Raw genomic sequence first — 24,395 nt, 5'->3', positions numbered from 1 at the left:
AAGTGATATATTGATACAATGGGATATTATTCAGCCATAAAAAGGAATGATATGCTACAACTTGGATGAACCTCTAAAACATCGTGTTAAGTGAAATAAGCCAGACACAAAAGGACAAATATTGTATGATTCCATTTATATGAAATATCTAGGATAGGCAAATTTATAGAGACAGAAAGTAGAAGTTAGCAGGGGTTAGGGGGGAGAGGGAAGTGAGGAGTTATTGCTTAATGGTTATGGAATTTCTGTTTGGAGTGATGAAAATTTTTGGAAATAGATAATAGTGATGGTTGTACAATACTATGAATCTAATGCCACTGAATTGTACACTGAAAAATGGTTAAAATTACAATATTTGTATCTTACAACAAAAATTTTTTTAAGGAACATACAGATAATTTTGTCTCAGAGTTATTGCTATAAGTTATGAAGTAAAGGGGGACTGTTACTATATTCTGGAAAAGGGAGACAGTTTTAGCTTTGGTTAGCGGTACAAGACTCTTAGATAAGCTTATTATCAGTGTTGGCCAAGTTTAGAGATGACTGATTTGTTCCCGTTCACGTGACCTGTGTAGTGTGACCAGACTCTGGCTTGGCAGGAATCTTTCTTTGCCAGTATTTGAATTCACTATGATATCTAAGTCCTTTAAGTTGGCTTCTAGAAGAGTGAGGAAGGAATGTTGAGACTGCTAAGTTTAACACCCATTTATTCTACTTTCTTGTGAAAGGCTCTTTGAATTAAAGTATTGTTTTTGAGGGAAATTTTATAAGCTTCCCTCCAGATTAACCTATTAAGCCACGTACATGCTTAAGTCAAGTGTGTTGGATAAGATTAATATTGTGCTTATTAAATATTAATGTAGTCCCTCAGTATTTTTTTTTCTAGTAATATAGATAGATTTGTGTTTGTCTGTATCTACATTTGTATTCTCTATCTATGTTTCCCTTGTGACAACTGTAACTTGTATTTTTATTTGGTGTTAGGGATCCAGGATGACCATTCATTTTGGTCAGTCTCTTGCTGTGGAATTCAGCAAATTAACTGATGTGATCTACTTGACTGTTAAGACTCATGGATACTATGTTATTTTTCAAAGAGCCAATATATTAAGTACTTTCTGATTGTTATTTATAGCTATCTGTATGTTTTATTCAGCACTTATAGAAGTTACTGTTGAGTGGTGACATATTCAATTGTAGTCTGCTCAAATATATTATTTTTTCTAATATTTTTAAGCTTCGAGATTCAACAGAACAATTTCAAGAATATTATAGGCAACGATTACGCTATCAACAGCATTTAGAACAGAAGGAGCAACAGCGACAGATATACCAACAGATGCTGCTTGAAGGAGGTGTGAATCAGGAGGATGGTCCTGATCAGCAGCAGAATCTTACTGAACAATTCCTCAATAGGTCAGTCTTTTTAGTCACTTTTTTAAATATAAGGAATTATTTAAAAGCTATTAAGAGCATGCAGCAACTGCTACTTGCTGTGTATAGTTTGAAATTTTAAGGCTTTTTAAGTGTTTCAAGTAGTGTGGAGTTACTTAATCTCTTCCATTCACAGCATTCTGAGGGCTCATCTGGTTTTGTCCTTCTTCCCTTTAAATGGCCTTTCACATCTAAGCAAAGGGAGCAGTGAGAGTGGTGGTTTCAGCACATAGCCTGGAAGTAGACTACTTCTGGATCCAGCCCTGTCCCAGGGTAGCTGAGGACCTAGAGGGAGTTACTACCTTCTATTTGCTTCTTTCCTCATCTATTTCACAGGGGTGCCATGAAGATTAAACGCGTTAATCCACGTAAAGTGCTTAAAAAAGTACCTGGCATAGAGTAAGCACTATATTAAGTGTTACCTGTTATTTTTATTGTTATTTTGAGAGCTTAAACTCTCAGATTCTATTGAATTCAGTATAGTAAAATGATTCTTTCTTATAATTTCTGCCAAGACAGTATGAACTTATGTTATTTTTAACTATAGGAGGTAAATATATGGTAACTTTTTTTTTTTAGAAATCAGTAAACCAGAATGTTTGTTTATTTATTTATTTATAAAAATTAATTAATTAATTTTTGGCCACGTTGGGTCTTCATTGCAGCGAGCCGGGGTTACTCTTCATTGCGGTGCGCAGGCTTCTCATTGTGGTGGATTCTCTTGTTGCGGAGCATGGGCTCTAGAAGCGTGGGCTTCAGTAGTTGTGGCACATGGGCTCAGTAGTTGTGGCTAGCGGTCTCTAGAGCACAGGCTCAGTAGTTGTGGTGCACGGGCTTAGTTGCTCCGCAGCATGTGGGATCTTCCTGGACCAGGGCTTGAACCCGTGTCCCCTGCATTGGCAGGCAGATTCCTAACCACTGCACCACCAGGGAAGCCTGAATATGTATATTTAAATGAGCAAGGGTTGTTGGAAGATTGAATTAGCATACATAAAAAATTACTTAGAATAATTTCTAGCATATAGGAGGTATGCCATAAATGTTGGCTATCATCATGATTATAATATGGCAATGCAGTGGGGACTGTCTTTACTTGGTTCAGTAATATTGGAAGTAATCTGCTTGACACTCTGCGTGTTATGCAAGTCAGTGAGCCTGAAACTGATCCTGTCTTCAAACCTTCACACAAGGAACTTGTATTAGTGGTAATCTATAGAGTCTAGGTAGGCTTCTGAACATTCAGTTTGAGGGTCGTTTAATTATCACCTCTGATCAAGTCAGTGGCTTATGAGAATTATCCTAATTTGATGAATTGCTACTTCTAGTTCTTGGATGTCATCTTCATATCAGTAAGTCATGGTTGCAGTTTGACTTCCTGACTGTTTTATTTTTCAGTGAAAGCAGATACCTAGCATTAAGTCAGAACATGAAGTGGCAAAGTTCTGTGATTCTGGTAGTAGTAAGATGTCCTTTCTCAGAAAAAAAGTTAAACTATTCCAGATGGTTTATTCTTCCTTTAAAGACAATAATAAATAGAATTCAAATTATTTCTTATAATTTAGGTTCAGTTTAGAGCATATTTATTATTTAACAACTGTTCTCAATTTCTTTAGAGATTAGAATTTTAAATTGTACTAAAGGTAAGTATGTTATAAAAATCCATAGGATAACCAGGTCTATTATAAATAAATATGAATGGGTGTTTATCCTAAGTTTTCGTAAATTAGTTTCATATAAATTCTCTGTTGCTGTCTTTTTTTTTTTTTTTTTTTTGGCTGCATTGGGTTTTCGTTGCTGCGCCTGGGCTTTCTCTAGTTGCGGCGAGCGGGGGCTACTCTTCATTACGGTGCACGGGCTTCTCATTGCGGTGGCTTCTCTTGTTGTGGAGCATGGGCTCTAGGCACGTGAGCTTCAGTAGTTGTGGCATGAGGACTCAGTAGTTGAGGCTTGCGGGCTCTAGAGCGCAAGTTCAGTAGTTGTGGTGCATGGGCTTAGTTGCTCCACGGTATGTGGGATCTTCCTGGACTGGGGCTTGAACCTGTGTCCCCTGCATTGGCAGGCAGATTCTTAACCATTGTGCCACCAGGGAAGCCCTCTGTTGTTGTCTTAACCATTTCTTATCTATTCTGTTTTCTAACTCTTTAAAATAATAGTTCAGGGCTTCCCTGGTGGCGCAGTGGTTGAGAGTCCACCTGCCGATGCAGGGGACACGGGTTCGTGCCCCGGTCCGGGAAGATCCCACATGCTGCGGAGCAGCTAGGGCCGTGAGCCATGGCCGCTGAGCCTGCGCGTCCAGAGCCTGTGCTCCGCAACGGGAGAGGCCGCAACAGTGAGAGGCCCGCGTACCACAAAAAAACAAACAAAAAAAATCGTTCAATCCTTTTTTTCTGGACCTTATATAACTGAGCCTGTACCAGGACATTAAAGTACCTGACTAATACCAAGGACAAATTGAATAGAGATAGAATCTAGAAATTAAAATATACTTTTTTCCCCTTAATGTTTTAGTCTTCCAAATCATTCTAGCAGCAGAGCAGTTTCCAGAATTAAATTTTGTTTCTTCCTTCCCAGAGGCATAGAAAGAGGCAGAGAAATAAGAGTCATGTTCTGTAATAGAACTTACTGAAAAAAATCAACTAAAGCATGATAGGATTATTATTAACAGTACTGTATCACTACTTTATACCTCTTGATATTTTGTTTCTGTTACTAATAATTGGCACTTATAATAGGCACTAATAATTGGCACTTATTATAGGCCTTCCCCATCCTCCCCACTTTGAGAAAATCAATATGATATTTGCATTTTAGATTCTTTATACTTAGCATTTCCCACATTTATTTGACTCAGGATCTTTTTTTTTTTTTTTTGCTGTACACGGGCCTCTCACTGTTGTGGCCTCTCCCGTTGCGGAGCACAGGCTCTGGACACGCAGGCTCAGCGGCCATGGCTCACGGGCCCAGCTGCTCCGCGGCACGTGGGATCCTCCCGGACGGGGCACGAACCCGCGTCCCCTGCATCGGCAGGCGAACTCTCAACCACTGCGCCACCAGGGAAGCCCAGGATCTTTTTTTATGGGGAGCATTTCACAGGATTAGTGTTTCATAGACGATTAGAAGTACTGTCTAGTTAAACATTTTAACTGATAAATATTTAGTAATGGCTGCCAATTCCTTTAATAATATTAAACTGCTCTTCTAAAGTCTTTTTTAAGCCCTAAACATACACATGCACGCATGCACAAGCACACACACGAACACTAATGTTTAATGTAGGTAAATTAGAAAATACAGTGAGCCACAATACCCCTTGGTAGTTACATCCCTTATGTAGTCCTCTCTCATACTAAATCTAGGCGGGAGAAAGTGATTCTCCAGTTCTGGTCTAAATCTTAAGAGAGCCTGGCAGCTTCCTCTGTGCCCTTTGGAGCCCTGAGTCCAGCATAAGGAGTCAGGCTACCCTGACGTAGGGAGACTTGCGGTGAGGGAAAGACCCCAAGGCCACCTTGTTTTGCTCCCTGTTTTATCTCACTAGTGCCTAGATCAGAGCCTGGCAAATAGTTTTTGTAGAATGAATAAATGAATGAATGAGTGAATGTGTGGATAATAGGGATGCCACTTGACTTCGTCCCATCATGGCCTGCTCTAGTCATCCATTTCTTAGTTGATATGACATTACTAGACAGATGAAATGAAAATGGCTTGTTTTGTTTTGTTGGTGAGAAATTTGATAGAGGTGATATTTTTATTATTTTGGGAAATTAATTTTCATGTTGAAAATTGAACCAAAGTTGTACTGGAGAAGAAACAGATTTTTTTTCTGTTTTTTTATGGTAAAAGGTGCTTTAAAAAAATCAGTGATACCCATTATGCCTGTCTCCTTTACAGTGATATACTATAGGAAAATTTGGATCTTCTTTCAGTTTCTTGGTTATGTCTTAAACTGATGATGGTAATTTTTAGTACTAAACTTGTCATATATTATATGTTGTATGTGCATGTATTTACCCTCTCAAATTTTCAGTCTTCTATATGTTAGGAATATGACTAAGTTTTTATTTTAATATAATTATGTTGTTTTATTTTATAGGTCCATTCAAAAGCTAGGTGAATTAAATATTGGAATGGATAGCCTTGGTAATGAGGTACCAGCGCTCAACCAGCAATGTAATGGGAACAAAGGCAATGGATCTAATAATTCTTCCATCACTAGTTTTTCTACACCATCCCAAGACTCTAGTCAGAGATTAACACATGATGCTTCAGATATTCACACAAGCACTCCTAGTAATCCTGGATCAATAAATCACACACCTTTTCTTGAGGAATCACCTTCTTGTGGAAACCAAATGTAAGTGCTTTACTTTGTTAGACCTGGAAATGTTAACTTCATACTAATACATAGACTTGGAAAGTTGAACTTCTCTTTGCAGCCTTACAATTGAAAGTTTTTACAGTTCATTACCTACAAAATTTTTTTTTCTGATCTGCCTTCATTTATCTATATTCTCTTCTACTAACTTCTGAGTCTCTTAATAGTCTTTATTCTCCTATTTTTCTTTTTGCTTTCTTACCACCACCAAGGCAATTCTATTTTTTTATAAGCCATCTTACTCAGAGATCATACAGTTTTAGGCTTTATCTTCTCCCCAGTTTTTTCCCTTGCCATTGGTACCTTTCAACAAATAAGCTTTTAATTCACAGACATCCAGGGCACAAGAAGATGTTTTCTGACATGGTGGAATGATTGCAGCAAGACAGTCTTGGCAGCTCTGGTAGTTACAGCAATTGAGACTTCTTGCATATTTATATTTTCAGTAGTCAGAGAAAAATTTTCATCTTGTTATCAGTAGACAAGTGTTAGTTTATGCAATGGGAATAGTTGAGCATTTTCTTCCTCTATTATAATATTGAACACCTTTGGGAATAGTTCGTTTTAAAATGCATAACTTGCTTTTGGCATTTGGATGTTTACAGGAATTAGCTTTATACATTTAGTATCAAAAACTCTAGTTTTATACTTAAGAATATAAGTTTATTTAATATTTGCTTCTTTATTACAGTTCCTATAACACTTGTTTTGTGTACCCAGCAAACTAGAACTCAGATTTTAAAATTGGTTTTTATTTTTATCAAAGTAATATACATGCATGGTTTAAAAGGACAAATAGCACTTCAAGGCTTAAAACAAAACAGAATCCCCTCTCTTACCCATCTTTGTCCATGACTTCTGTTTCCAGTAGGCTGCCATTTTCAACCTAGTTAGCTGTTACTTTTGCTATGTATCTCCACATTTCTGAATAATCTGCTTCTATTGCTGTTTTTATTATCCCTTGATTCCCTGCCAATTAGATTTAGCTACCATACCTTACCCACAACACATTAATTTTGTCTACACCTTCTTCTAATATACATCAATTTTTGTTTAAATCGGTATTCAGTGTTAACATTACTATGGCCATGTAAATGTTATTTACAACTGAGTCATATAATATGAATATATTTCCTTTCACAAAACTTTTTTGTTTTTCATGGGGGGGAGTAATTGCCTCATTTTTGGTGTGCATGTGTATGTGTATACATGCTTAGTGTTCTTGGTACTAAACTATCTGCAGATGCTGTGGCAGAACTGTAAAATCATAAAACTCCTCATTACAGTAAAAAATATTAGGTACTTTCTCTTTCCATTTTTTTTCCCCCTGGGAGATACCCCTCCAAGATCACTCCTGGTTCACTTTATATTCATTGCTTCTAAGTCATTTTATTCAGGCCTAGATAGTCCTGGGACTTTCCTTCACCATTCTCCTGGGAGTTTCCTTTGCCTGTTCCCTGTATTGGATCCCCTGTTTTAGGATCTCATGTAGTTTTCTGAAAAGGGGTACATCAGAGTACAAGTTTCTGAGATCTTGCATGTCTAAGTATTTCATATTTGACTTGTTAGTATAGCTGAGTATAGAATTCTAGAATGGAAATCATTTCTCAGAGTTTCAGAGTCATTGCTACATGCTCACATACATATTGAAAAGTCTGATGCCATTGTGATATGATCCTTTGTATGAGAACTACTGCTTTTTCCACTCTGGGATTTTTTAGGACTTTGTCTTCCCTGATGTTCTAAAACTTCATGATGATACACATCAGAGTAGGTCTATTTTACTTCATTTTGCTGGATACTTCGTGGGCTCTTTTAAGCTGGAAACTTAAGTGCTAGAATATCGAAAACATTTATGTAGCAATTTTCTTACCTCCATTTTATATTGATTAATTTTTTCTGGAATCATTTTTATTTTCTAAGCTCTTATTCTCTAATTTTCCTTATATTTTTTAATAGATATTTTTCTTGTTTCCTGGATTCATTATTTCCCCTTACATTTCTTAGGATTTTAATTATATTTTTGTAGTTTTTGTTTCCTTAATTGTCTTCCTTCTTCCAAATTCCTTTCTTGTTTATTTTACTCTTCGTTTTTTTTGTTTTGTTTTGTTTTGTTTTTGGCTGCATTTCAGGGTTTGCAGGATCGTAGTTCCCTGACCAGGGGTGGAACCAGTGCCCCCGCGGTGGAAGCATGGAGTCCTAACCACTGCACCACCAGGGAAGACTCTAGTCTCTGGTTTTTATTTAGGAGGCTTTCTTCAAGCATTTGACTATTGGGAGTGAGGCATTTTTTAAAAAAGCTGATTGGAAGGAAGGGCCACATGTATGGATGCATGTGTTTACCTGTTGGCCTCACCAAAAAGTGATTAAATGGAAACATTGTTTTATTGTGGGACCCTGAACTGTCAAGTTTCTGTTAGTCTTTTTTCATGGTCCAGATAATTTTTCTAAAGAGCAATCCAGGTTCCTGCCTGGGTTAGTATTTAAGCATAGCAACCAGGATTCTGGAACTAAGCAGGGAAAAGGTACTTGACATCTGACTATAAAATTTGTGGACTTTGACTTAATCTCTTTTCTAGAATGGCTTCTCATTCCTTCCTTACAACTAACTATGCTTTGTGTTATGAGTCCAGAGCCTCTTAATAAATGACTCCAGAGAGTAACTATGACTGGAGTCAGTGGGTGTCATTTGCCAAAAAAATAAATATTAGAGATTGAAAGGACAAGTTAGTTTCTGTTTTGATATTCAGAGTAAACTGTACTTGAATTTCTATTCACACAGCTCATCAGAACATTCGGTCATTAAGCCACCTCTTGGAGATTCTTCAGGGAATCTGTCAAGATCAAGAGGGGAAGAGGTAATACTTAGGGGAAGGAAGGTTCATTATTTTTATATTTACTTGCAAATTTTGTCAAGGAATTCTCAACTTAAAGAAAGAACAACCTTTAGAAATAGTCATTATTGTTAATGCTGGTAGTTACCTCAGGGTAGTTGAGCTTTCACTGAGTGAAGTGAAGGGGTTGCCTGAGAAATCACATTTTGAGAGTATTCATATTAATTGTCCAGTGGTGATCTTGGCGCATGAGTTAGGGCTGTGTCACTACTCTCTGAACCCTGTGGTTAATTAGTTAAGGTATTATTATATCTTTACTCCTTTGGGCTTCTCATCAATGCATTTGTTTTTTGCTTTGGAACCCGATATCCTTCTCTAACCAGTATACACCTTCACTCTATCTTATTTTCTCTAGTTCAAATTTTAACCCCATAAACAATAATTATTTCAGATGCTTATGGGGCCAAACAGGTAACATAAATGAATAAAGTTGACTATTTTTGTGATAAGTACATAGGAATATTTGTCCCTTGCACAAAGAAATATGCTGGCCTAGTGTTTCTAGTTCTTTTGATTTTCAAGAAAAGCTAGAAAGTTAGATTTTTATGTGAAATCTATTTTTTCAATGGCAACAAATTAAAAAAAAATTTAAATACACTGGAGAAGAGCAGGTAAAGTTAATTTTGGCTCTGCCACTTCTGCTGTAAAGGAACCCTTAGTAATTATTATTAATGTGCTATTGGCCATTTAATCAATTAGTCATTCCCCTCCATTTTTCTCTTATCTACCCATGCTATTCATTTGGTAAATAGATACCTTTCTTGTATATGGATTAATGGAAAATGTAGTATTTCTAGTCAAATAAATTGATATGAATAATACAAGAATTCAATTCAGTTACGTAAGACAGATTGTAATATATTAGCTTTAACTCCTACTCCCCCATGAGGATGTATTGCTGAATACATAAAAGTTTGGGTAGGGAGATGTATAGTCTCTTCATTGATATAATAATCACTATGGATTCTAGAGCTCTCAGCATACAACCAGAGCTGAAGTGATTTGCCTTTGGAACGTATGAATGTCAAGTACCTACACAAAGAGAATTTGGTTGGGTCTGTGCACCACACCCAGCCTGGAGGGCTCTGTTCCAGGTCCAGGGTCCAGTCCTGGTCAGGGTAGCAGGGTGGTTTCAAATGATACCAATAATAGCAGTCACCAAAGCTTTTATACAGAGCTGTTTCAACTTGCCTTCCTCAGAAGAGGGCTGTGGACAGACAGGTTGACAGTTTAAAATAGAAATGAGGCTGAAATTAAATTTTCTGATTAAAATCATTTTTACAGTTTTAAAAGGGTATTTTACAATTTGAGTTTGAAATATTAAAGTATTCATTGCTGGAGATAATGGCAAACTTTTTTTTTAACCCTAAAATGATTAAATAATAGTGTTTTATATTTCCTACTTTTAGAAACATGAACAGTTTTCTGTTTTTGTAGGAACTATACATGTGGGCTATTTTTTTCCTTGACAGTTAAAGAGAACTTAATATGGGAATGCATATTCTTATATTTTGTCATAGTAAACGAAGAAAAACTTGAATGTCTGTGATCTATGTGAGCTTAGTTTAGCAATGAGTAGCAAAAATAGAAAAATTGGGCTTAATTTGGATTTGCCATTCAAAAGAATGTATGATTGTAGATTATGAACATTAAAGTGATGAAGTGAATAATACAGTTCAGATGAATTTAAAATGAGATAAAGACAAATTCTTTCAAATTCATTTTTTTATAGAATGACTTTCATATTCATTCTTTCCATAGGATGACAAAACAAAAAAGCAGTTTGTTTGTATTAATACCCTAGAAGACACACAAGCTGTTAGAGCAGTGGCTTTTCATCCAGGTGGTGGTCTATATGCTGTTGGTTCAAATTCAAAAACTCTGAGAGTATGTGCCTATCCAGAAGTAATTGATCCAAGGTAAGGATAGATGATTTATTGTGCCATTCTTACTTTAGTTTTTAATTTAGCTATATGGTCCCTTTTTTAAGAATTGCCATTCAGTAGTGTTTAATTTTTATTTCTTTTCCTTTTATTAAGCTTTTACATTTTCGTTTTCAATACTTAGGAAATATACATAAGAATCATCGATTAACTTTATAAGTTGTTTTTCATAAAATGTTTTTGATTAGGCCATTGTTCACTCAGTAGTCTAGTTGTCTTTATTTACATGGTTTTTGTTAATTTTTTAAAAAATCTGCAAGATCCTTCTAGCTTAATTACATAAAGACAAAGTATTGCTGGTTATAGACTTGGAGAAAATTTAAAATGTCTTATACTAATAACTTCAAAGAAGTATTAGGTTGAACTATATGAAATTGCTGATATTTGACCATTTTGACCTAGAAAGATTCAATTTTCATTCGGTCAACCTAATTTTGATTTTAGTCTCTTGTTTTAACAGATTATGGGATTTGAAAATAAGAGATATATCTTTAAAAGGCATATGTCGCAAAAAACCAGGCACATGACCTTATGTATTAGGTGTACAACTAATTCTTTAAAGTTACTGAGAAAGCATATACCTTAGATATAATCTCACAGAAAACCGAATTTGAACTCTTTTTGTCAATTTATTTGTCAAGGCTTTTACTATCAAAATAAATAGGCATTATAAAGATCAAGAACTATTTGGTAGATTTTGTGGTTAGAGAAATGGCCACAAATGGAATAGTTTTCATACCAGTAGACAAAAACACTCAAATAAAACAAGCTACACATCTTTAAAAATTTAAAAATAAAAAGCAGTACATGTCATAATATGTTTTGGAAACTTTTTACAACCCTTAGGCTTTTTTATTATAACCCCAGTTTGGAGAACAGAGGGGCGAGATTATTTATTTATTTGCATTTTTTGGTATATCTCTTATCTGAAACTAGAAATTTAGGCTTTTGGACTGCAGTAGCATTTAAAGGTTGGGAAGGGGAATAGGGATCATGTTAGATGATAGTAATATAATTTATTGATGCTCATTGTGTTAGTTAAGTAGGATTATATGAGAGAGAATAGGCAGAATTCCAGATCAGGGCGTGGAAAAGAAAAACAATTATGTAGGCAGAGCCAAAGACTTTGTGTATTTAAGGTTAATCTGATCTTAAATTGACTTTCCTCTTTTGTATTTCTCATGCTGGCACAGATGTTTCATAGACTCCCTTGAAGAAACTGATTTTTATGAAAATAAATTCATTTATTTAACAAATATATTTTGAGCTCCTTCTATGTGCTAGGCTTTGGGGATAGTTGTGAGTAAAACAAACATGTTCATTGACCTATGGAACTTCTGTCTTAGTGGCGAAGATGGATATTATGGAGATAGGCACACTAATAAATGTAATTATACATTGTGGTAGGTGCTATGAAGAGAAAGTACAAGGTGCTGTAGCATAGTAAAATGGGAGATGAGGGAACTGGGGAGTCAGAGTAGGACCTCTTTGAAGAAGATGTGTTAAAGCTGAGATCTGAGGATGAGTAGAACCTAGCCATGTGAAGAGAAGGGATTAGATAGTAATTAGAGGGAACATGAAGTGAGAAAGAGCTTGGCTTTTTAAGGAACCAAAACAAGTTCAGATCGGCTGGTGTATTGTGAGCGGTAGTGTGATGAGGCTACGGAGATAGATGTGAACTAAATCATGCAGTTTTGTATCCATTTTGGATTTTATGGTGAGTGCAGTGGGAAGCTGCTGAAAGTTTTCAGCAGAACAGTATTGTGATGTAAACTCTGGGTCAGATGGCAATAAGATTAGATGCTAGGAGAAAGGTAGGAGGCTGTTGTCAATGGCCAGTGTGATGGCAGTGGAAAATGGATGGAGGTAAAATCCATTTAAAGAAAGAATTGGTTGGCCCTGGCAATGAACTGGATGTGCAGCTGAAAAGAGAATCTTGATCTGATTTATTTTCTCTATCACTATTAAGCACGTTGTAAGTGTTGAAGATTTATCAATATTATTGTTTTTTAAAAATTTCTTAATTATGAAAATTTTAAGCATACACAGAAGTAGAGATTAGTACACTGAAATGCATTTGTCAAGATTTTTGTCACATTTCTACATCCTTTTTGTTTACTAAAGTATTTTAAGGTATTTTAATCCTAGATATGTCATTTCACCCTTTAGGATAAATCTCCAAAAACATGTACATTTTCTTACATAGACTTGATGTTATCATTATACCTATAGTATCTTAATATAGTCTATGTTTTAAAGTACAGATAAGATGATACTACTCCACTAAACCAGTGTTAGACTCCCATTAAAGGCCAAGCTATAGAGGAGCATGGCATTTGGGACCTTCCCCAGCTGTGCTTGCTGCTCCTCACCCATCATGTCTGTCCCACTCAGTCTCTGGAATGCCCCAGGCTTCTCCCCGCCAGTCCCACAAACTTTTTCCCATGCTGCATACTGGGCTGGTCTCCCCACTATATTTTATCTTCACTGAAGCAGTCTTCCTGCCTTCATCTCTTTCTGTAATAATTCTCCCTGTCCTTTAAGGCCTAGTACCTTGTATTGGACTATAATATTTATACTTGCTTACTGTATGTGGGTAGTCATGAAACATCTACCCCTGCCAGATACTAAACTCAGGACAGATCTCTTGCCACTTTTATTTTTTCTCTGTCCTTTTCTTTATCCTTTGCCTTCCCCTAGCCCCAGGCAATTGCTCATATTATATGTTTAATAAATGTTTATTGAACTTTTTGAATTAGAAGCATCATCAGCTCTTTTTAAAATTCTTTTGGGAATTTAAAAATATATGAAAATATGTGAAATGAAGACTTAAATATCCTCTTCCCTATGTGGTCTGAAATAAGACTTAAGATTAGTATAATAATGGTTAATAATTTTACTTTTGGATTATAAATATGCTTTAAATTTATTTTGTCTAAGAGTTTGAAAATTGTTGTTAACATATTGTCTGATACTTTTTTTGCTCCCTCCCTCAAGAACAACGATAACGCAGAACTTCACATTCACTTCACATTCATTAACCTTAGTAAGCAAGAAATTGAAATATCTTTTTGCGATTTTTCTTTCTAGTGCACATGACATCCCTAAGCAGCCAGTGGTGCGTTTTAAAAGGAATAAGCATCACAAAGGATCCATTTACTGTGTGGCCTGGAGTCCTTGTGGACAGTTATTAGCGACAGGATCAAATGACAAATATGTCAAAGTGCTGCCCTTCAATGCAGAGACTTGTAATGCAACAGGTAGGGGCCGAGTATGCAAGCAGTAGCTTGCCAGTGTGTTCTTTATGTTTCCCCATGTGTGTCTCTGATATAGCTCTGTACTGTTTTTAGTAAAATCTAAGAATATACCATTAAGAATTCTTTTACATTCTAATTGCTTGTGTTCATGAGGCATTATTCTTTTCTTTTTTGTGGTACGCGGGCCTCTCACCGATGTGTCCTCTCCCGTTGTGGAGCACAGGCTCTGGACGCACTGGCTCAGCGGCCATGGCTCACGGGCCCAGCCGCTCCGTGGCATGTGGGATCCTCCCGCACCGGGGCATGAACCCGTGTCCCCTGCATTGGTAGGCGGACTCTCAACCACTGCGCCACCAGGGAAGCCCGGCATTATTCTTTTTTAATCAGTTCTTACAAGGTGGCCAGGTGGTGTCTAATCCTCAGAAAATTATTGTCATCAGAAAAATAACTTTTATATAACTTCCAGAATTGTATTAGTGAATATTTTCCAGAGAGTATCTGTTTTTTCTTTATTTTCTTTGGGATAAAAGCCAAGAAGGTAACTCTGCATATAGCTCTGTTTTAGTGATGATGATAACCTAGTCGGTATTTTGATTTCTTGACTTTTTTTACTCAGTAAAGTGAAATTGATTATTATATCAATTCCAAAATGAAAATATAAACCATACCATTCTACTGTTCTACTACTCTTGGTCAGTTTGAAGGCATTTTAGCAATCTCAAATTATCACAGTAAGTTGAGCAGCGTCTTTTTTTAAAATTCTTATTGCTGTTTCAGGACCGGACCTGGAATTTAGTATGCATGATGGGACAATTAGAGACTTGGCATTTATGGAAGGCCCAGAAAGTGGTGGAGCTATTTTGATAAGTGCTGGAGCAGGGGATTGTAACATTTATACAACCGATTGTCAAAGAGGACAGGGCCTCCATGCTCTGAGTGGGCATACCGGTATGTGATATCAGTCTCAGATGCTACTCTTCTTTTTGTTCATCCCATGCTTTTTCCCCCTATGCATTTTCATTAATGGGGGTATATTGCATCAAAAGGGATTTCTTTAGGACAGGAAATTTTTATTTCAAAAATCTAAATTGTGAACTTTGGATAACAACACAGTAATGATAGCTAACATTTTCCTTTACTTATACACATAATTCCTTAATTTAATCCTCACAACAACCTTATAAGGCCAGAAGTTCTATCTCCATTTTACACATGGAAAAGGCAAAACTTGAAAAGGCAAAATGACCTGCTCATTATCTTACTGCCAAACATGGCAGAACAGGTCTGTCCCTTCCAAAGCTGGTGATCTAATCCCACAATCCTGTGCTTCCTCTTTGGAAAATTTGCCCTAATTTCAAATGATAATATTTTTTTCAGTACTAATTATGATGTCCTGAAATATTTGACTCACCAAAAAAGGTTAAGTTTATACAGCATGGTTTTGATGTGCCTTTTACTGAATTTAATTTTTTGAAAATTGCCAGTATATTTGATATATATGGAAAATCCCTGCCACACAGTATATTTGATTAACTAGATTAGATGTGCTCAACAGTAAGGAATACTTAGCTTTGAATGTGTTTTAGAAAAATACTGTTCCATGGTAATAACTGATTATATGATCTTTTAGGGCATATTTTAGCGCTTTACACTTGGAGTGGCTGGATGATTGCGTCTGGTTCCCAAGATAAGACTGTTAGGTTCTGGGATCTCCGTGTACCAAGCTGTGTTCGCGTTGTTGGCACAACATTCCATGGAACTGGTAGGTTTTTTTGGAATTTAAATAAATTTATATGAGAAAGAAACTTTATAGATTGCACTCACTTCTTCTCCCCTGCAAAACATGTTAAAAAAAAATAGGAACCATAGAAACTAACTACTTGGCATTTTATTGATTACCTTAAATTCTTACAAAATGCTTTCATCTGTTAGTTTATTTGTAAAAATAATATTCAGCTAAGGAAACCAAGGCCCGAGGAGATTAAGTATCATGCGCTAATTATTCTGTTAGCAGGGTCGTTTTAGAACTCAGACCTTTTAAAAAAAACATGTTTTAATTGCATACACATGACAAAAATTGAGCAAAAGGGTGTAAAACATTTTCTTCCCACTCCTGTTTCTTGGTGTCTTTCCCTAAGGGACCAGTTTCTTATTTATTCTTCTAGGAATATTCTGTAAGTATATAAGCAAAAAGTTTGTATATCATAATCTCCCTTCTCCTTTAAACACACATATACACAGACACAAATGGTAGCATATGACATGTACCTTGCTTTTTTAATTTAACATGGATTGCTCCGTGTAAACTGAGGCTACTGCTCTTTGTGTTATATCACCTTTTAAAATACTGGTATCTAAAAGTGACAGTATTCTGCCATTGTCTTTATTTTAGAGTCCCTTTTCGGTCTTTGTAGTTTTTTTTTTTTTTTTTTGAGGTATGCGGGCGTCTCACTGTTGTGGCCTCTCCGTTGCGGAGCACAGCTCTGGACACGCAGGCTTAGCGGCCATGGCTCACGGGCCCAGCCGCTCTGCAGCATGTGGGATCTTCCCGGACCGGGGCACGAACCCGTGTCCCCTGCATCGGCAGGCGGACTCTCAACCACTGCCCCACCAGGGAAGCCCTGCCTTTGTAGTTTTTAATAGCAGTTCTGTGGTGCTATTCCAAGTGAAAAGACCTGTCTTATATTCTTAATTTTTTTGTTTTTTCTGTAATGCTTTAGCTATTCTCTCAACTTTCATGGATCTTCTATACTTTGAATCAAACCAGATATGTTCTTCCACTTGTCTGCTCATGGTCAGGTCCTCTCATGTTTGGTCTTAGCTTTACTAGCACGTTGCCAGAAAGGTCTTCTTTGCCTTAATTGGGACCTTACCATTATTTTCTATCTTCGAACTTGTTTTTCTCCTTTATACTTCTCATCACTATTTAAAGTTATATATTTGTGTGTTTATTGCTGGTCTCCTTCAGTAGATTTTAAGTTTCACAAAGGCAGCAGTCATATCTGTTTTATTTCTCAGAGTAGATTTAACATCTACCATAGTGCCTGGCCCAAGGGAGTAGTGATCTAATAACTTTGTTGAATAAATGAACCTAGAATTCTGTTGGCACCATAAACTTTGCACTTGTAAAACTAAGCTCATTATATTCCCTTGGAAATCCGCTCTTATTCCCATTTTCTCTGTTTGATAATGGTTCTCTTATTTCCTTGTGCACATAGATTTGAAATCTGGGGCTCATTTTTCACTTCTTTTTTTTGCCCCCATCCAGGCAGTTAGTTGACAAGACTGTTGATTCTTTATTCAATTTTTTCCTGAAATCTGTCTACATGTCATCATTCAGGCCCTTATTCTCTCATTATTCTACTGTTCTATCTTGTCTTCCAGTGGTTTCCCTTCTATAGTCTGTCCATTTTAATTTGATACACATTTTCACATAGATTAATCTTCCCAGAGCACTCCTTGGATCATGTAAACCTCTTGCTTAGAAACCTGCAGTGATGTTGGGCTGTGTATAGGAACAAGCTCACACTCTGCAGTTTGGCTTTCAAGATGCTTGACGGTCTGGTCCTAACCTGCTCTTAGGTCTCAGCTACAAGCTACCTTTTATGTTAACTTGTGAAAGCAAGAAACTGCAGTCAAACTAAGCTACCTATCCTTAAACATTTTTATTCCTTTCCTTTAAACATTTTCTCATGTAATTCCTCCTGATAGACTCTTCTTTTCTCTATCAAAAATTCAAGCAAAGATTATTTCTAATTACATATATGTGTAATACATGTAAACACATTCTCTCTTATTTATGCTGTTTACTATTCTTCAAGATCTAACTTATGTCCCTTTTTTCTGTTAAGTTTTCGCAGGCCACTTTGGTCTAGAGTAGTGCTCTCAATCTTATTTTCATTATTGCTAATTAATACATTAATACTAAGGAATGAGATTTTGGTTTGGTAGGGCTGAACTTCGAAGGGTTACAAACCATTGTTAATATTTAGGATTTTTTTGTCCTCTGAGAACCAGTTTGCACCCCCATGGAGGCATTATTCCGTGGCCTAGAGTCAAGGGTCCAACCTGTAGACTCAGAGCTTAGTTTTTGTTCAGTTCCTGTTGGCGGTTAATCATGTGTTGCTTAGAGATATTTCCCACACTGTGTCCTAAAACATATTTTGTTATTTAATCTTTTGTTCCCCCAACTAGACTCTGAGCTGGGTATGGGAGAATTTCTGGACACTTACCCAGTAGTGAAAACACTGCATTAGGAAAAGTGGCTCGTCTATTGCACTATAGGTAATGCTGCTCCAGGGGGTTCTCCCAAAGGACAAAAAAAAAGGAGCTTTCTCATTTCTCACAGAATCTTGCTTCATATATCCTCTAAAAAAAGGATACAAGTATTTATTGGTTGACAGTTTGGATTTTTCCATAACTGAACAGTATTGATAAGCTACATTAAATCTTTAGTGTATGGTTCAGTGAACATAAGTAGCTGTTGTAGTTTAGCTATATTGATTTTTGCATATCGAACCTTCCATTCCTCCTGCTCTACAGGCAGTGCAGTGGCATCTGTAGCTGTAGATCCCAGTGGCCGTCTCTTAGCCACAGGACAAGAAGATTCCAGCTGCATGTTATATGACATAAGAGGAGGAAGAATGGTACAAAGTTACCACCCTCATTCCAGTGATGTTCGCTCTGTTCGATTCTCTCCTGGAGCTCACTACTTGCTAACAGGATCCTATGATATGAAAATAAAGGTGACAGACCTACAAGGTGATGGAAATTGACCTCTTTCCTTTTTTTAGTCTTTCCTATTCTATTTGGAATCTTTCTTTTATGTTAATCTAGTGTGATTGACTATACAACATTTTCAACTTTTAGTTTTATAGCTTCTGCTGAGCAAATTACTTGGTAAATGTATTGAGAAGAATTGTAACAAATTATTAAATTGAGTGAATAGTCTTATTGTTAAATAGTTTTTAAAATATTTAAAAGAATCAACATTTTTTATACTGAGTCATTTTGAGTTCAGTGATGGTAGGTGTTAAAATATACATTTATGTATCAATACTCCTGCTGCTACTTTAAAATAACGTAGTGTATAATCTGTATAATTATATCTTCAGTATCTAGTTTTGTTTTTAAACATACATTAAGCAAATATTTACTGTGTACCAACTAGGGACAGACAGAGAGATGAATGAGACAGGTAACTTTCTTCCTGATGGAGCTTATATTTTAGAGGTCAGTAAAAACCAAACCAGTAAACAGTGTAATTTTAGGTATTGGCAAGTGCTGTTAAACGATTAGCAAGGCAGGAGAGAGTGACAGGGTGGCTAGGGGAAGACTGTGCTGGACAGGCTAGAGCAGGTCTCACCAGGGAGGTGCCATTTGCACAGAGACCTGGTGAGAAGAACAAGCTGTGCCAGGACCCTAGGAACAGACCATAGCATGGTCAAGGTGCTGAGGCAGGCATGGATTTGGCTTGCTCATGACACTGCAAGAAACCAGTATGGCTGGAACTTCGTGAACCGAGGGAGAGAGAGGCGGGAGAATAAATCAGAGGCAGGGTTTTGTAGGCATTTAAAAAAGCATAATAGGAATCCTTCGGAAGATTTAAAATAGGGAGTGATATGGTCTGTAAATTTAAAAAATAATTTTGAATTATAGGGAGAGTGTGAAAGTATAAATATCTGCGAGGAGGCAATTGGACCAATTCAGGTGGAAGATGATGGTGGCTTGGACTAGGGTTGTAAAGGCAGAGGTAGTAAGAAGTGACTGAATTACCGATGTATTTTAGTTTGTTTCTGTTAAGTTTGGGGAGTGAGGGAAAAAGGAATCAGTGCTGATTCCTAGGTTTTTGGCATGAGCAAGCAGATGGTACCATTGAGATGAGGAAGACAGGTAGGGAGAGGAACAGGTTTAGGCAAGAAAATCAAGAGTTTGTTTCAAACAAGTTATACTTAAGTTGACTGTCAAGGCAGTCAAGTGAAATGTCAAATAGTTGTTTGTCTACTAGTCGAGCTCAGGTGAGAAGTCAAGGTTGGAGATGAAATGCGCATGAATCTTAAGTATATAAATGGCTGCGGTAGTATGGTACTAGGTGAAATTTCACAGGAGATGAGGTATAAAGGGAACAAGAAATTTGAAGGCTGACTATTGGGATTCACCAAACTTTAACTCGGGAAGAAGAGGACAAACATCAAAGAAGGCTGAGGTGTGGTGGCACTGAAGTCAGGGGGATATCAAGGGGAGAGAGTTTCAAGGAGAGAGTGGCAGCCGTGTCATGTTGCTGTGTATATGTTACCAAATACTGCTCACATAATTAGGTCTTCAGTAATTTAAACTGTTTAAACTTTTCAATGTACTATATTAATGTATTAGGCTTTTACATACTGTAATGTCTTAAAGTAATAGGAAGTCTATGAAATCTATACATATTTTGTACTGTAAGTCAAATCTCTTTTCTTTAATTTAGGAGACCTCACTAAACAGCTTCCTATCATGGTGGTGGGGGAACACAAGGACAAAGTCATTCAGTGCAGGTGGCACACCCAGGATCTTTCCTTCCTGTCGTCCTCTGCAGACAGAACTGTAACCCTCTGGACATACAGTGGATAGAGTACAGCCAATGTCAGTCTATGCAGTGAGGGCACAGACTTAAGACTACTGAGTTGTGAACATTACAAATTTGAAGAACATGGACTGACCTGGAAGGTGGCTTAGCACAAGGAGGCCCCTTATTACCACGTATCCCTGTGATAGGAGCTGTTGGGTGGTGTTATTCTGCAGTGCTTTCAGTCTTCCATGTGAGCTCGTGCTGCTGTGACCTGCTGTATGTAGTCTTGTTGCCAAAGTCTGCGGAAGAGCTCTTATGTTGTCAGTGTGCACTCTAAGTCAAGGTGGCCGATGTGTTTACAGTTTAGTATTAAATGCATTCCTTGGTCTTCGCCTAAATGACAGTTTTATATACACATTGAAACTGAACTATACTTTAAGCATATTATTACATGTAATGCAACCAAGTTCTACACAGATTAAACATAGATATTCAGAAATTACTTTTGCTTTTCTCACAATCCCATGATATTGTATCACTTGTCAGCTAGAGATCAGAATTTTATATGTCTCCCCAGAGTTACATTGTTGTTTTAACTAAGGATCACTATGGAGTTTAAAAATGGGTGGAAAACTGCTTCTTAGTTCATTATGTGGTATAGGCCTTTTCTTTTTTCTTAAACCCAGGGATAGAATTACTCTTTTGTCACATTATTTTGTTTCAGGCTTAAAAGGTAAATGTGTTTGCTTCATAAACTTGTTAATTTCAATTTTTTTGGGTGCAACAAGATACCTCCCTTCTAAACTGTACTGTAGGCAGAGCAGCAGCGTTATGTGATGCAACACTTGATGGTACAGTAAATTTACCGGCTAGCATTTTTCCTTTTCAAAATTAAAAAATTTGCCATAGACTATAGCATGGCTTGAAATGCTAAGTCTGCATGATAATTTAAAATGGAAAATTTAAACTTTGCACTCCAAAAGCTTATTTGGATTCTTTTCTTGCACTGTTTTGTGTAATGCAGAATAATGATTTTATTTCTATGGTATGGTAGATCCTAACATTTATGTATCTTTATTTTCATATTGTACAGTAATTTTACTTTAAATTATTAAATAGCCTATTTTATTTATTTCAAATGCAGTTGAGTTGATTCTAATTATTGAACTGTCTGTGCACTGTATGTAGCAAGCATTTTTAATCTATTGTATACAAGTGGAAAGGGTATTAGAAGTGTAACTGTGCTATTATTTCAATAAAGACCTCTTGACACCTTAAATTATTCCTGTTCCTCAGTGTCTGTGGTTTTCAGTTTAGAGTGTTGTTTTTTCCAGTTTACTTGGCAGTAGTGTGGTCCAGTGGATGAACCCCACAATCACAAGTTTCTTTTTAAATTTCTCATAGTAACTTACTTTTCAATCCTTCACAACTGTCTTACTTTTGTGTGTCTTCTCTTTTATTCACTATCTAGAGGACTATATATACTGAACATATTGTAAAAGTTAATTAATAAAAGCTGGGCAAAATATATAAATTCTAACTTTGACTACAAATACATTGAATTGAGTACTTTAGAAATAAAATATGATTAGCTTGTGGATATTCAGCAGTACAATTTTCCTACCTCTCAGGCATGCAGAAGGGAATTCTGCTGAAATCAGGCCACAGTCTCCTTTAGTTTACTTTCATACTTAGTTTTACACATTTTAGATATTATAGCAGGCCATTAGTGTTAATTTAAAACTAGAAAAAAAGGGCAATTTCTTGATGTAGACCAGATCAACTTCATGGTAAAAAGTGTTCATAAAATTATGTATTCTACCTCCCTCACTATCAAGGAGAAAACTTTAAGATCCTCCCATATGTTGGGTGTTTGTACTTTGCAGTGCATTAGATATAAGCACTAGAAATTATCTTACTTATTTCAGTAACTGTCTGGTTACATATGTCCTTTTTCCTGTGCCTCCACACTGTCTTCTGCATGGAGGTGAATAGATTCTTGGAGGTTCATGTGAAAGAGAAAATACGAGAACTGAAGTATCTATAGTCTCTGAATCCTCTGTTGGGGGTTCAGGGAAGGAGACTGGGGATGGGAGGGTGGTGTAGAAGTTCCTGACTTCTCCCTGGCAGAAGCTTCAGAGGTCTGATTCAAATTTCACTTTTAAAAAAAAATTTATTTTTAATTTTTTTGGCCATGCTGCTCAGCTTTCAGGATCTTAGTTCCCTGACCAAGGATTGAACCCAGGCCACGGCAGTGAAAATGCCAAGTCCTAACCACTGGACAGCCTGGGAATTCCCCAAATTTCATTTTTTTAATGTTTAATTATTTTTAAAAAATTGTGATAAGCCAAAGGACATAACAGTGAAAGGGCAACCCATGAAATCAGAGAAAATACTTGCAAATCATGTCTGATAAAGGATTAATATCCAGAATATATAAAGAACTCCTACAGCTCAACAACCACCAAAAAAAAAGTCTGATTAAAAAATGGGCAAAGGACTTGAATAGACATTTCTCCAAAGAAGATAGACAAATGGCCAATAAGCACATGAAAAGATACTTAATATCATTAATCATTAGGGAAATGCAGTTGAAAACCACTGCACACCCAATAGGATGGCCGCTATCAAAAGAACTAAGTGTTGGCATGCATGTGGAGAAATTGGAACTCTTGTGCATTGTTGGTGGGAATAAAAAATGGTGCAGCCACTCTGGAAGACAGTATGGTGGTCCCTCAAAAAGCTAAAAATAGAATTACCGTTTGATCCAGCAATCCCACTTCTAGGTATATATGCTCAAAAGAATTGAAATCAGTGTCGCAAAAAGATATTGTACACTGATGTTCATAGCAGCATTACTCACAAGAGCCAAAATGTGCAAGAAACTGGAGTCCAACAGATAAATGGATAAACTGTGGTATACAATACAATGGAATATTATTCAGCCTTTAAAAAGGAAGGAAATTTTGATATATGTTACAACATGGATGATCCTTGAGGATATTATGTTAAGTGAAATAAGCCAATCACAAAAAGACAAATATTGTATGATTCCACTTGTATGAGGTACCCTAGAGCAGTCAGAGTTATAGAGATACGAAGTTATAGAGTATCTTTGGTGATTGCAGGTGGCTGGGGAGGAAATGAACTGTTTAAGGTGTACAGAGTTTCAGTTTTGCAGGATGAAAAGATTCATGGAGATGGATGGTGGTGATGGTTGCACAAGTATGAATGTACTTAATGACACATCTGTACACTTAAAAATGGTTAAGATGGTAAATTTTATGTCAGGTGTATTTTTTAAAAAAATATTTATTTATTTTGGTTGCTCTGGGTCTTAGTTGTGGCATGCGGCATCTTTTAGCTATGGCCTGCGGACTTTCTTAGTTGCAGCATGCTGACTCTCAGTTGCAGCACGCATGCGGATCTAGTTCCCCACCAGAGATCCAATCTGGCCCCCCTGCATTGGGAGCACGGAGTCTTACCCACTGGACCACCAGGGAAGTCCCTGTCCAGTGTATTTTAATTTAAAAAAATTGTGATAAGCAACACGCACACTCAAGTGTACTATATGATATACCAAATTTTAACTCACTTTTAAACTTGCTGCCAATAACTTCTGCGTACACCTCTCATTTCTTCCAAGTGTGTAAAACTCATTATTTCCTCTTTGGAGAATTTTACTGAGCTTGCAAGGCCAGTAAGGGATAAAATGAAAAGAAAACTTACTATTTCCAACTACCACATAGCGTGCACTCCCCCACCCCTCCCCAGTACCCAATACTTTAGAACTAGTTTGTCATTCATTATGCCCCATTTAAAAAATTATACTCAAAATAGATTCCCGGGTTTTACTGCAAATGTTACACATTCGAGAACTTATAAAATAAATCGATACTAAGAAAATACGCTTCGTATCCGTTTTATATATTTGGCTTCCATGTAAGC

General features: G+C 36.7%; 1 protein-coding gene across 3 annotated transcripts in view; it reads left to right on the top strand.

Annotated features, from left to right (window-relative positions):
- WDR47 (WD repeat domain 47) overlaps positions 1–21,717 on the top strand; it is a 57,981-nt gene extending 36,264 nt beyond the window's left edge. For all 3 annotated transcript variants that reach the window (XM_079921385.1, XM_079921386.1, XM_079921384.1), the window contains exons 7-15: positions 1,238–1,416; positions 5,525–5,785; positions 8,589–8,664; positions 10,462–10,619; positions 13,734–13,903; positions 14,678–14,848; positions 15,531–15,662; positions 18,443–18,661; positions 20,367–21,717. In XM_079921385.1, the coding sequence (XP_079777511.1) occupies positions 1,238–1,416; positions 5,525–5,785; positions 8,589–8,664; positions 10,462–10,619; positions 13,734–13,903; positions 14,678–14,848; positions 15,531–15,662; positions 18,443–18,661; positions 20,367–20,509 (1,509 nt within the window). In that variant the 3' untranslated portion in view covers positions 20,510–21,717. The remainder of the gene's footprint in view (positions 1–1,237; positions 1,417–5,524; positions 5,786–8,588; positions 8,665–10,461; positions 10,620–13,733; positions 13,904–14,677; positions 14,849–15,530; positions 15,663–18,442; positions 18,662–20,366) is intronic.
- Positions 21,718–24,395: the final 2,678 nt, after the last annotated feature.

The sequence above is a fragment of the Stenella coeruleoalba genome (genome assembly GCF_951394435.1).
Source record: "Stenella coeruleoalba genome assembly, chromosome: 1".
NCBI lineage: Eukaryota > Metazoa > Chordata > Mammalia > Artiodactyla > Delphinidae > Stenella > Stenella coeruleoalba.
This window is presented reverse-complemented; position numbering and strand designations above follow the sequence as displayed.